A 13,838-nucleotide genomic window follows, 5' to 3' on the forward strand; every position below is an offset into this window, starting at 1 on the left:
TATATTTACTATTGATTTTTTCCCCTTCGTGTCGGAAGGAAATCTACAATATGGAGAATACTGGACTGTGCATGTCTTACTTTGAAAATCCTCACCGGAAGTTCAACGTATCACTCCTTAAAATTGACTCGACGGTAGGCTAGCTGGTCAGTCTGTCTGTCTCAGGGGCTGGGTTTCTCTTTTTACCCAAGAAGAGGAAAAAAAAATCTGAGTTTTTAAGCATGACGAGACAAAGACACTGAGTGAACACTGACAAATAATGATTTAAAAAAACTTCCACAACTCACCATGGCCATAAGGGAGCTCAAAGTTTGCCTTTTAGGGGTAAGTGTCAGATGTTTTTGTTGATCCACTTTGGGGGAAAATTCCTTCTGTATTCCTGCTGCGAGTCTAACGTTAACTAATGGACAACATTTTGACGGTAACAACACAGTAACAGACGTTAGCTTCAATAACTGACATTAATACTTGGGTTGGTTTCTAACGGTCTTTACTTTATCGTGTTGCTCTTCGTCAGAAACTTGAAAATGTTGAGCTAGTTGCCTAAAAACCAATAACTGAACGGCCGGTGGGCGCAGCAGCCATATTGCATTTGTTTTCTCATCGTGTACGTGTTTTTTTTATATTTACATCTATTATCTGTCGTTTTTTGCGTGTTTCTGTCTTAATTTTTGACGGCTGTGACAGTTTATCACCCATTACGTCATCATAAGACAAACCGCTACAAGTAAGGCGTTAGTTAGGATTTCCTGCTGCGTTAGCAAAACAGCAGTCCCTCTTTATACACGCCGTCGGGGATGTCCACATATGTTTAGTCTGCAAAGTGGTAGTTTATTAATGAATTGAAGCTACATGGAGGTTTACCAGGCCTGTGCAGTCTGCCACAGAAACTGACATGCTCAGCAAACATTCCTCAGACAGCCCTTACCAATCTTTTGTTACCCCTGTGCTTATATGTAGCAGGTTTTCTTCATACTGCAGCTGTGTGAAGCTAAAATAAGAGCTGTCATCGTGCCTGCATCAACAAAAACTCCATGAAGCATAGATAAAATGCAGCCAAAAAGGCCCATACGTCTCTAAGTTTTCATGTTAATGTGTTAGGGAACTGGGAGATGCATTGTGTTGTTTTACACAAACAATATTGACTTTACAATCAGAGCTAGTTGTAGAATCTGTGCACTGACAGTAAACTATCTGATGGAGTGGGCATGTGACCACTCCATCAGATAGAGTGGGCATGTGACCAAACAGTTGCCCAATCAATAGGGTGACAAATAGTGACACTGCAAGGCTGTGACATGTTAGTAGCACAGTGACAAATGTGTGTGTGTGTGTGTCAGGAGTGCTCTGAGACTGATGTGCTGTTATTGATGTTGTTACCCTGTGTTTTCAGGACACTGGAGTTGGAAAATCCAGCATAGTTTGCCGATTCGTTCAGGACCATTTTGACCACAACATAAGTCCCACAATAGGGTAAGAGCACCGCAGTAGCCTACATTTCACAAAATACAGTGACAACAGGAAACAACTCAATCAAACAATAGAGACACCAGGTGTTATGTGTTTATAAGCTTCAGCCATCTTTATAGTCCCAAACTGATATCAAACTAAGACCAAAGTCTGAATTGACAACACCCTTGTTTAGTGTGACCAGGTGAGACGTCACGTGACATTTATACAAAAAATAAAACTTTTAAGTCATTTCTATCACATAAAGGTTAAGTCAGTTCATATATTTACACCAGTATAACTAATCATAGGAAGCTCAAAAATACCTCAGTATCAAGAACCTTTTTTTAAGCTAAATGGGTAATTTACAGAGGGGACAATGTTAAGTCAGACATAAGAGAAATTGGCTACCTCATTTTACATAAGACAAAATAGAATATGCCCCGGTCCCTAACAAAGTGATGGTTAATGCATATTCTTTGAAAGGTGGGTCAGGTCACAAGTAGCAGACAAAAGAATATAATGTAAGCCAGACAAATGCCAAGCTTAAACACACTATGGAAATAATGTACAGTTTAGAAGTCATGAGACTGGTGAGATCTGGAATTGGGATATGCAGAAGGCAACATTAGGCTGAGATAAAAAGGTTTAAAAAGTGGATTTAAAAAAAAAATCTATCACTTTAGCCATATCAAAACAAATGTTTGTTTTTGTGTTGGCTCTGTCTTATCTGATGGTTGGTCTGTACGCCTCTGATGCAACACTACATTAGTGCTCTCAGGCAAAGTGGGTTCAGTGTCGACCATCTTTATTCTGTGTGTTCTTTGTTTCCACTGATGACTTGACTGATTTGCTTCCGTTGCATTTTAAGGAACATACTCTGAAGCATTATTGTGAAATGCTCTTTATCACCCACAGAGCATCATTCCTAACCAAAACAGTGCCATCTGGAAATGAACTACACAAATTTCTGATCTGGGATACAGCCGGACAGGAAAGGGTGAGTGCAATCATGTCATAAATGACTGCTTTACTTATTATTAGCACACATGACTGTAAGTTAAGTTAATTTCCCGTCACATTATACAGGAAGCTAGCAGTGACACAGTAATTTCACTGTTAGCAGTCCTCATGACATAGAGTTATGAGATAAGATGATTCGCACGGGGTTCAAAGGTCACAAGGCAGTGGTATCATCACAGTGATTCATTATTTGGACGGGGGTGGTGAGGGTAGTTAAAGCTTGCCCAGACATGCTTACAGCATGGAAAAACTAGTGCACGTATTTCCTGGTTTTGTGTGAAAATGATATCTTGGAACTTCTGTTACCAGGGTTTAAAGTTGTCTTTATTTGTGGGACTAATATTAAACTTATCACTTGAAACTATCTGTGTGATCTGTTTGATAAACAGCATACATACAGTTAAAAATCTGAACAAAGCACTAAGAACAAAGTTTAAAGGTGTTTATTTGAGGAAATCATGTCACCACACTTAAATGACTACAATGTTGCTATCATGACCACTAGTTGCATGCACTATAAAGACACAGTGACGTTTCTGACCACTAGTGGTGCTTTAGAGCTGTGTTTTGATGAGTGGGCCTTATTGTTTGTATTGCCACAAGCACAAGGATGATGTGATACACATTTGTACTGATTGCAGTCACTGGTAGTGATGTGCTGTGAAAGAAAAGAGGAGAAAAGTACATGTAAACAACCCAGTTTTTGGAACATTACAATAAAGATTTGGATGTGTCTTGGAGATGGAAATGCTTTCAACATGTTTGTTAAGGCCTTAAAGCTACAGTTATGAAAATAACTTTCTGTCATATTTGCTGAAACTGTCATTATATTCTGAAAGAAGTACATGTGAGAGTCTGAAAATATTAATGTCCCTCCTCCTCTTCCTACTGCCTCTAATAGTATTTGCTAGAATCAACTGTGGCACACCAACAACAACCAATTAGAGCCAAGGAGTCTCTAACATAGCTGTCAATGATTTCAATCACTTTGTGAACTGCAGTCAGTCTGTCTAACTATGCAACACTGATCCAATACGAATCAAGATTCTGTTACTGCATTGTCTATTTCTTGCCTCAAATGTTTTCAGGAACATATTTTAGTGTACTGTTTGGCTGTAAAATGAGACAGTTTGTGACCCGGTCTCCATTTGGATACATTCAACCAAAGTATCAAACACCACCCACCAGCCAGAGCAACTTTGTCATTTTACAGCTAAACAGTACACTAAAGTATATTCCTGAAAATGTTTTAGGCCAGAAAAAGCAAATGAAGTACCAGAATCGTGATTTATATTTGATCAGCACTGCATAGTTTGACAGTCTGAACGCAGTTCCTGAGCAGCGATTGACAAGATTGACAGCTGCTTTAAAGACTCCTCAGCTCTGCTTGGTTGTTTTTGTTCACGTGCAGTAAGGCCATTTGAAGCACTGCAAGGCAATAGAATATTAGCTGTCTCATTTCATGCTGCGTGAATACAGTGACAGTTTGAGCAAATATGGCAATTTTTAATTTTTTTTTTAAATAAAAGTTACCAACTACAGCTTAAAGGATACACATATTGGATTTTGATGTCAAAATACATAAAAATACATGTCAAATACAATACAATGTGTGAGTTTCATGTGGAGGGTGTAAACACTTCTCTGTAAGAGTTTCTCTGAACGCTGGAGCAACTTTCATAGTGAACTATGAGGAGCTGAAACTTCTAAAGAAGCAACTTTTTCTGTAGGCCGTCATCACATAAGAATATGGACACAGTCTACTCACACTACTGTGTATTGTGTTACTCTTTTATGGGTTAACATAGTATTTTTAATGTTACAACCCAGATTTAAGATTGTGTTCAGTTCTCACCAACTAAATAAACAGTTCAGAAACACTGAGAGCTAAATGATCATGGACTGTTTTTGAAGTCATGTTTATAACTTTAGGTGACATTTCTTTGTAACTGTGCTTGATTTGATATATTGATTGTTGTCTCTTTTAGTTTCACTCATTAGCCCCTATGTACTACAGAGGATCGGCTGCTGCTGTCATTGTCTATGACATAACTAAACTGGTAAGCATAACTTGACACTCATGATCAACTTCAACTTTATTTTGTCCCTGGAGGACAGTTAGTTGCACGGCAAATAAAAAACACATAGAAAGACTCGAGAGATTACATAAGAGGTAATACTCAACAACTGGGGGAGGTGGGGGAACAACAACCATCAGTATCAACATTAACAACATCATCACCGTGACTCATCACATGATCATAACAAGAATAACAACCAGCCAAAGTCTGACTCTTCCATTGCCTTGCATTCAAAAGAGAAATGGCAGTAGGTATGATGGAGTGATCTATCTGTTACTCTCAACAGGAAATCCTGAGCCGAGAGGCAGAAGGCAAAAACTATAACTCAGAGAAAGGAAGGTTTTAGTCTTCCATCCTATCTGTTTATGAAACAGGACACATAATGTACTCTGCTGAACTCCCCAAATCTTGCTACTTGTTTTTACTTTGCTACTTTCATTCAATTCATTTTTGGACCTTATGTTGAGATTGCCAAACCAGCAGACAAAGAGAGAAGGTCAAAACAGACTCAATATAACTTCTGTAAATTAGGATCATAAGAGACTTGTCAATGTGAAAGTTTCCTGAGGCAAGAAAGACGCTGCAGGCCTTTTTTGCACAATGCCTCAGTATGACAATTAAAATTCATCTTGTTATCCACCACAATCCCAAGATATATTTATAGTTTTCTACAGAGTCAACTGCCTGTCCTTTGATGATGGTTTTAAGAGAAGTTGACAGTTTAGGCCTAAAATCAATACATGTTCTAAGTTTTTTTTTGTACATTTAGTTGAAGAAATGCATTGTCACACCACTCTACAAATGCATCAACTACAGGTCCATGGCTGTTTTCATTGGCATGGAGGAGACTAACTATTAGAGTCGTCAGCAAAGTTTAAAACTGAATCTGTTGTCGTGCCAGCTAGAGATGCACAGATCCAACTTTTTCAGTTTCGATACCGATCCCGATGCTGTGGCTTGGAGTATCGACCAATACCCAATAACCGATACCGATTCGATACCATGGTTGACCTAAAAAGCTATATACCTTTACATGTAGAACAGAAAAGACTAGAGGCACCAGGCATTGATGACTAGACAGTTCTTTCCTAAAATAAAATGAAACAAGATGGAACAGATTAATGCAATGATGATCTATTTATTTTTAACAAAAATAAACAATTGTGCAATAGCAGTTGAAGTAGTGTGAAATGCCTCCCCACAGCAGATTCTCTCCTTTGCTCCATGACGTATGACCAGTGTTGGGTAAGGGTTAAAAGTAATCAAAGTACGTTACTGCGTTACTTTTTAAAAAAAGTAACCAGTTACTTTACTGCGTTACTCCCTGAGTAAAGTAACTCAATTACTTTAAAAGTACTTCCAACGTTACTCCCTGAGAAAAGTAACTCAAGCACTTTTAAAGTACTTTTGAGTATTCTACATTTCCTATTGGGCAATGGACCACAGGGTGCTAAGCCTACATTTTTTTGTCTACAAAATTAAAGTTATGGACCACTTGCCCTTCACTGAGATCCAATTCTCCCATCACAGCCGTCACTTTGACCAGTAGAAACACAGAATGATGTGCTGCCGTAGACAACTGTATGACAACAACACCCCAGCATTTTTAATATTTCCTCTAGGGATGTTACCACACAGAGTAAAAGGGGGAAATGATGGTGTGAAACAGCAGAGGCACTTTGTCAACCCGCTGAGTACTGCCATTAGCATCAAGCTAGCAAACAATGGTACATCCTCACGGTCGGACATAAAGTAATAACATTAACAAATAGCGGCGGGGCTTTTACTCACCACAACTGCAGAGGCTCCCAGCTTCATTTGAAACAGACTACATTATAGACGCTCCGTTATTTATTAATCCCTCTGTGTGTTTATATATTTACTTTTTATCTGCTCCGTTGTCTTTGTAAAGTTAACATATCGCACCGTCATTTCAAACTCAATCCGTGTTTCAAATTAAAAGCCCCTTATAACCTCGGCTGAGAGAATCCCTCCATTTTCTAAATAGGCTTTTATTCTGAAACATTTGTCAAAACTTCCTGTGGAAGATACAGTAGCTTGACAGTTTACATATGGCGCTTCAAATGCAGCTCCTGCCATCTGCTGATGCTTTTAGGTGACTATAATAACATGTCAGCTGGCACATGAACAGACACACAGTGACTCAAATAATAGTGAAAGTAATAAAAATAGGACAAGAATAACCCGCTGACATTACACACGCCGTGAAAAATGACTGGGGATAATTGGTGAGTACCAGCGTGTAGCGTGTACCAGGCATAATGCAAGTCCTGAGTCTGAAATATGTCTGTCAGCGAGTCCCACTCCACCTATTTAGACTCCACCGTAGACAACGGCAGCATTTCTCTGACCACGTAGCGAGCCACAAGCTCTGTGGCTTCTTTCAGACTGATAGGTTTAACGTCATCTCCGTTACTAGAACCAAACGACAGCCGTTGCTGTTTCGGAGCTGAAGGACCAGCATTCTAAAAGTAACGGAAGTAACTGATGTCTTGTTTGAAAATGTACTTAAGTATTTGATTACTCAAACAGCAAACTAACGCGTTAGGTTACTCGTTACTGCAAAAAGTAATCAAAGTACCCAACTCTGCATATGACGTAGCTCACGTCGCAATTGATTTAAAGGGAAAGGATCACCTCAGGTATAGGTTGCATTTTCCAATACCTGATCCATCTATTTTGATGATATCGGGGCCAATATTCGATCCAGATATCGGATTGGTGCATCCACTGGGCCACTGGGATACTATAGACTGCTTCCAACTTGTTGGCACCCTCTGTTGGTTTAGTGACAAGTTAAAGATAATGTGGAAAATGGGGGCTAATTGTTTAATCATTAAATCAAAGGGATGACAGGATATTAAACTTGGGTTGGGTGCTGTCATCCCCAGACTAGTGGACTAAATCCCTTTAACTAACAATCCTTTTTGCCTCACCTAACTTAAATATTGAAGCACTCGAGCACCGCCCTTCAACTATTAACATACTATTAGAGCTGCTGCTGTGTTCAGTAACTCCCTAGTGTATTAAATGTGTGTAACAGAAGCAGCCGGTTTCACACTATGAGCCTGATGTAAAACTCAATGACTTTTCCATCACTCTGAGATGCCTCGATTCCATGACTTACAAATGTCATTCTTTCCTGGTCGGTTCATGGAAACTATCTGAAAAACATCATCTAATGCGATGAATATGTGACACACGTTGTAAAAGCAGTTGGGCATGATCTCATAAAGAACCTATCCCAGTGTTGACCATGATGTGCTCTTGTTGTTCAGGACTCCTTCCAGACGCTGAAGAAGTGGGTGAAGGAGCTGAAAGAACACGGTCCAGAGGACATTGTTGTAGCCATAGCAGGGAACAAGAATGATTTAGGAGACATCAGGTGAGCAAAGGCTTCTTTTCTTAGACTGCCATAGCTGTAAAGAAATCGCTTCGCATCAGCATTATGGTGATAATATAAAGTTTGTTTCAAGAATCTTCATGATGCACCATTTTGGTAGAGTTTCATATTCATCATAAAAATCCCCTCCAGCTCTCTTCCAAAGCAGTTGTAATGGATGAAAGTCATTGATAAAAATTTTGATTTGCCATGGGACCCTTGTTAACTGTGAACCTACACCACACCTACTTAAATGTTCTTCTCTTCTTCTTCTCAGGGAAGTTCCTATGAAGGAAGCTAAGGAGTTTGCTGAATCAATTGCAGCTATTTTCATCGAGACTAGTGCCAGAAATGCTGTCAATGTTGAGGAGCTCTTTCAGAAAATCAGTAGGTTTCTTGTCTGTCTTCACTCTATGTGTCTGTGGCTTGTGTGTCTGTATTATTTTGGGAGTTAGCAGTAAAGAGGAAGATACGTACTGTTGAATTTAGAGAAGCCTTTTAGTAATGCTGCAAGATATTACTTATTTCTCATTTTATTGTGCACCATGTAATGTCTTTTGGGATGGATGACTTAAATGGAATGACATGTGGAAAAATCATTAATTCTTTCAGTTACAAATCAAATATGACTGATTTACTGTTCAGGTTACAGAGGGTTTTTTGCATTTTTGTCAATGTGCTTTATTTTGGGTGCGTCCGAAATGCTGCACACTTAAACAGTATGTGAGATTTTTTTAGTATGTCTGAAGCATGAGGACAGTGGTATGTGAATTGCAAACTATTTCTGGTGAAATACTGCAGTATGCAAACACCAGACACTACACTAGTATAAATATCCCACAATGCAATATTGCAGTGACAACAACATTCATAACAGACAATGGCGGACAGCAATCAAGACAGCTCTGTAACATCAATATATTTTTATTCTAAGTATAAGATTTCACTTTGCTACTCATAATATTTTATTATTATTATTGTTGATAAATTGAGAGTAATCCCTAGGTTGACACAGGTTACCATGGTTGCACATCTCCAACTGGCAAGAGGGCTCTAAGGAAGTGATAATTACAGCTTAGTGCCTCCAAAGAATACTGTTTTCACACCAAATTATGTTGAACTATAGCACACATGTTGAGTATGTAGTTTATAGTATGCCGTTTCAGATGCAGCAATCATGTGCTTTTATTTCTTCAACTTTGTAAGTTGTAAGTATGTTTTTACCAGATTCCATTATATATTTTTTACTGAACTAAAATGATTTATATCAGTTAATAACATTTTAGAAGTATGTGTCTTTTGAAATTGGCATATTTTGGTTTTACATTATGTATTATTTTATGAAAAGCGGTAGCCCTGGCGTTATGTTTTGGCCAGCAAATATATCATGTTACTTAGTAAGTAGCAGTTTATTTCAAACATGTAAGTAGCAAATAAACAAATAATCATACAGTAGTAGACAGACATAAAAAACAGGTCACTAAAAGAAGCATGAAAACTGAAAACAATATATAAAGATCTGATTTACATGTCCAAAAAGAAGTGGGAGGAAGTACAACCTTATTTTTTCCCACCCCTCCTCCATAAATTAATAATAGTAATAATAATAGTAGTCAATTAAGTAGCTCCTCATCAGTGTAAAGCTGTACAATAATTATTTCTTCTAGACCTATTCTAATATATTAAATTAATTACTAATAATATTTGTATTACAGCAAAATATGAAATAATTACAAAAATACTCATACATACACAAAACTGATGGTAATAAATAAATAAATGAATAAATAAAGAGACAGTCAAACACCTTCTTCATTCTTGTACCTTGTGAATATCATCTCTTTATACCTCTTTTTAAACTGATTTATGTTTGGACATTTCTTGTTAAGCTTTATGGCTTCTAGTAGTGCTGGTTTATGCATTGCAGAGGTAATAATACAACTCCTAATATGTTAAAAATAGTTAAATCTGCCATCATGACAGCTCTGTAAATGACTCTGTACTGTGTGTGTTTAGGTAAACAGATTCCACCCCTGGAGAATACTGAGGTGGAGAGCAACGACTCCTTTAAATTGACCCGGCAGCCTGCTCCGTCCGCCAGGAGATGCTGCTAGTATCAGCAGCAGCTGATGAGATTACATCCTTCAGCAGCAGGGAGCCCACTGCTGCAGCACATAGTCCACAATGCACACAGTGTCTTACTCCTGGACAAGACAGGACAGTGGACAGACAGAGGTCAGCCTGCACCTGTGGTCAACTGCAACATGAAACAACAGTATTATTTGGGTCATTGCACATTTATTTCATTTAATTGTAGCAGTTTTAACTCTGCTGAGGTCTGGGAGCAGAAGGCCTTCAGTTTGTCCCCCTCAGGTGGTGTTGTGTCTGAATTACATCAGTATTTCTGTGTTGTAGTACACAGCTCATTACTAAGAGGCAGTTTTATCCCATTTTCCATAGTAACTTTAAAAATCAGCACACATTAATAACAAGTCATCTTGTTAAAGTTGAGTTTCGGCTATTAATGCAACTATGTTTCTTATTCCAAGAGCCAACTGCTCTGTAGGTTCCATTGCACTGTGGCTCTTTAAAGGCACACATTTTTTTTACAAGGCTACCGCTTTTGTGTACATGTATGTATCCCTCTTGCAAAGAATTGAATTAGAATATTTTGAATGAGAGGTTGTCAAGATCCAACCTCAGACAAACGTTCTAGAGGTCAAACGCAGCGGCTTTACATTCCACTTTGTCATGTGTTTTCATGCACATTAACTGTATAAGGGTTTAACTGTAAAGCTGCAGAACGAACAGCTTAGAGGCCTAAATTGTAGTTACAGTATGACACCCCTGTTGAAACACTGTGACCTGTACTAGAATTGTTTACATGGTGATTTGTTGAAGATGTTTTCTACATGCTGAAATGTGTTGTCTGAGATTTCACTACAGGGAATGACTGTATATGACAGGTTTGTTTTTTAACTGAAAAGGGGTTTCATTTATGATGTTAAAAAGAGGAAAGACCTGCATGTATTTTACTCTAAACTTGTCTGAAGCTGGTAAAGTTCCAAAAAGGGTTGTATTCTGTATATTAACGATACTCTAAAATAACTATCGGAATAAACCTTGCATAAAAGTGTAAAAAGGGTAACAATGAAAATAGTCCTTCGCCCATTTGTATAAACTAAGATTTTATTTCTTTGCTGCTGTTTGTTTGGCAGTAATGTTCTTGGAATTGACCACTTGAGAAATTTATAACCTCACCTTTGCACACATTTAATAGTATTAATTCGGAATCAATATTTAGGTAACAGGACATCTGGACATCATATTTTGAAATAGACATGAAAGTTGGCTTCAACACAACATGTTTTTTTATGTAACAGTATTTCTGGTTCTACATTTCCAGAGCTTAAAAGAAAATACGTATCTACATTTGTGCTTAAGTTAGTAAGAACAAATTAAAAGTCATTTTAAAATGTACAATTTTTAACATCACGTATGATGTGATAATGGAGTTCAGTTCATTGTTTTTAATGCAGTTATAGTCAATTTTTGCCAGTATGTACCGTTCTTTTTTAATGGAAAGTCACACCAGACTCCTTTCAAAAATTTGCCAATTATTGTGGCATTGCTTCCTCTAAAATGCAACGAGCTGATTGGCTGAAATTGAAAGTTAAAACTGAATTAGGAGCTGCTTAGTGGGACAGATGTACAGTATGTCAAATTTACCTGCAGACTCTTTAAAATAGAAATAGAAATAAAACTCTTTAAAGCAGTCTGGCTGTATATTAACACCCATACAAGAGATAAAGACATATTGAGCAAAGACGTTGTTACAGGCTACATGCTAACATTGTGAAGAGATTTTAAAGTCCTATATTCGTCGCCACACAAGTGCCTTTTTAAAAAATGTTTTTAAACAAATGTATGACATGGCTTAAAAGTTCATACTGCAAGAATAATGCATGAATGACTTGACTACATCAGTACAAGACTAAATGTATGCCGCATAACAGTCACCTTTGAAACTGCCACTTATCTGCAGCCATCCTTTATACTGTGTGCCTACAGTAAGTCATGCTTCCCTGTATCCTCTGTAGACCAGATTAACTTTTGTATATTAATCAGTGTAATAAAGTAGTGATTATTCTACTTCTCTGTTTTGTTTTTGTTACATTTACTAACTGGGAGGATAAAATATGTGTTTTGAAATGTCACAGACACCAGAAGGGATTTTAATATAGCTTTACTTAATGTTTAAAGTTTTGTTGATAGAAAGATAAGAGAGAGGAGAGGGGACTCCCCAACTAAAGGTCATGACTTGGATTAGCCTCCTGACGTAATGGGGACATGGTATCCATCTGATCTGAGCCACCCTGACACCTCAAAAACATAAGTGAAAATCACACTATAGACATAAAGCTTTTACTCCAGTCTTTTGTTCTCTTCTTAACTCTTATGTAAGACACTCCAACTCTGGAAAAGTGGTTTTACTCTCCCACAACCTATTAGCTTTAACCCCAAAATAGGAAACACTCAACAAGTTAGTCCTGTGTTATCTTTGCACATATATGTCCAGGGTGACCTCCTGGAAAGCTGTAAACAGCATAAATTACATGCAGAGTGGAGCATTCCCACAGAGTCATAATTCAGTTCACCACAGTGGATTACTCCCTCAGCAGCTTACAGAGCGGAGGTCTACACGTCTTGTCACGAAGATGGATTTAACCGTGGCAGTTGACAGTTGTCAATGGTCTCTAAGAGAGGGTAGTGGAACACTAATAGTTCAAACGGAGCAAACACACTATGAAACCTTGGGATTCCCCAACATTAACATTTAATGTTATTTTATTTAAAACTGTCTTATTTTAAAATTTGAGATCTCACATTATCAGCATCACAAAGTATTGACTTAGCTTTAGTTAGTTTTCTTGCAGCCAGGCTTGCGCCCAAGAAGAACTGAATCTTGATGTGTTAATAATGTGTTGTGTGAAACTGACAGAAGATCTCTTGCTCTAATGGGAGGGTGAACTGAGTTAATAACAGTTAAGTGTGGGGGAGAGTTGGAAAAAAACTACTCAACTACACATAACAATGACATGAAAGTGGATAAATCACACAAAGATAGATGCACTTATGGCACTGTTTGTCATTTCTGGTTAAAAAAGATGATACTTCACACACATAATGACCATATGTATATCAGTTAGTCATGCCGTGTGACCTTGACTTTGTGAAGAAATCTTTCGTTTTTCATGCATGCCTCCACAGGAAACACAGAGAGAGACAGAGAACACATTGATTTATTAAATGGGAACCACGTTTAACAACAGCAAAACAATATACAACATTCATTTATAAACTCTCACTCAGCTCCTGCAGTGTAATCCAAGTCTCATTTATCCAGCTCATGCTCATTACTTCCCAAACACATCCTAAGCTCTGTATCGTAGGCAACTGGACTTGCTTGAGTTTCTTAAAGACGTTTCACCTCTCATCCAAGAGGCTTCTTCAGTCCTAATGGCCATTACAAAGACCTGGATGACTGAGAATCTTCACCGACATCTTCCCAAACACATGCATTTTCATTAAAAGTGTAGTCTGGCTTTGAAGAGAGCATAGATAAGTTTCTCTTTTAGTTTAGTTTTAAATAGTCAGGTTTTAGCATGTATTTTGGAAGTGCTGAGCATACGACTGGATAAATGAGACTTCTATTACATGAGCTGTGTGAGAGTTTGTAAATGAATGTTTCATATAGCTTTGATGTTGTTAAAAGTGATCCCCAAACAATCAATAAATCAATATGTTTGTCATTTTCCATGGAGGCAAGCGAGAAGAACAAGGTTTTCCTTCACGAATTCAAGGTAACACAGCATGACTAA

General features: G+C 37.9%; 1 protein-coding gene across 1 annotated transcript; it reads left to right on the top strand.

Moving 5' to 3' along the window:
- Nucleotides 1-151: 151 nt before the first annotated feature.
- On the top strand, nt 152-12,108 carry rab31 (RAB31, member RAS oncogene family). The gene is made up of 7 exons (XM_033649496.2): nt 152-324; nt 1,394-1,473; nt 2,368-2,449; nt 4,461-4,532; nt 7,853-7,959; nt 8,234-8,343; nt 9,973-12,108. The coding sequence occupies exons 1-7, from the start codon at nt 289-291 to the stop codon at nt 10,068-10,070; spliced, it is 585 nt and encodes a 194-aa protein (XP_033505387.1). The 5' UTR covers nt 152-288; the 3' UTR covers nt 10,071-12,108.
- The last annotated feature ends 1,730 nt before the right edge of the window (nt 12,109-13,838 follow it).

Source organism: Epinephelus lanceolatus, chromosome 12 (genome assembly GCF_041903045.1).
Source record: "Epinephelus lanceolatus isolate andai-2023 chromosome 12, ASM4190304v1, whole genome shotgun sequence".
Classification (NCBI taxonomy): domain Eukaryota; kingdom Metazoa; phylum Chordata; class Actinopteri; order Perciformes; family Serranidae; genus Epinephelus; species Epinephelus lanceolatus.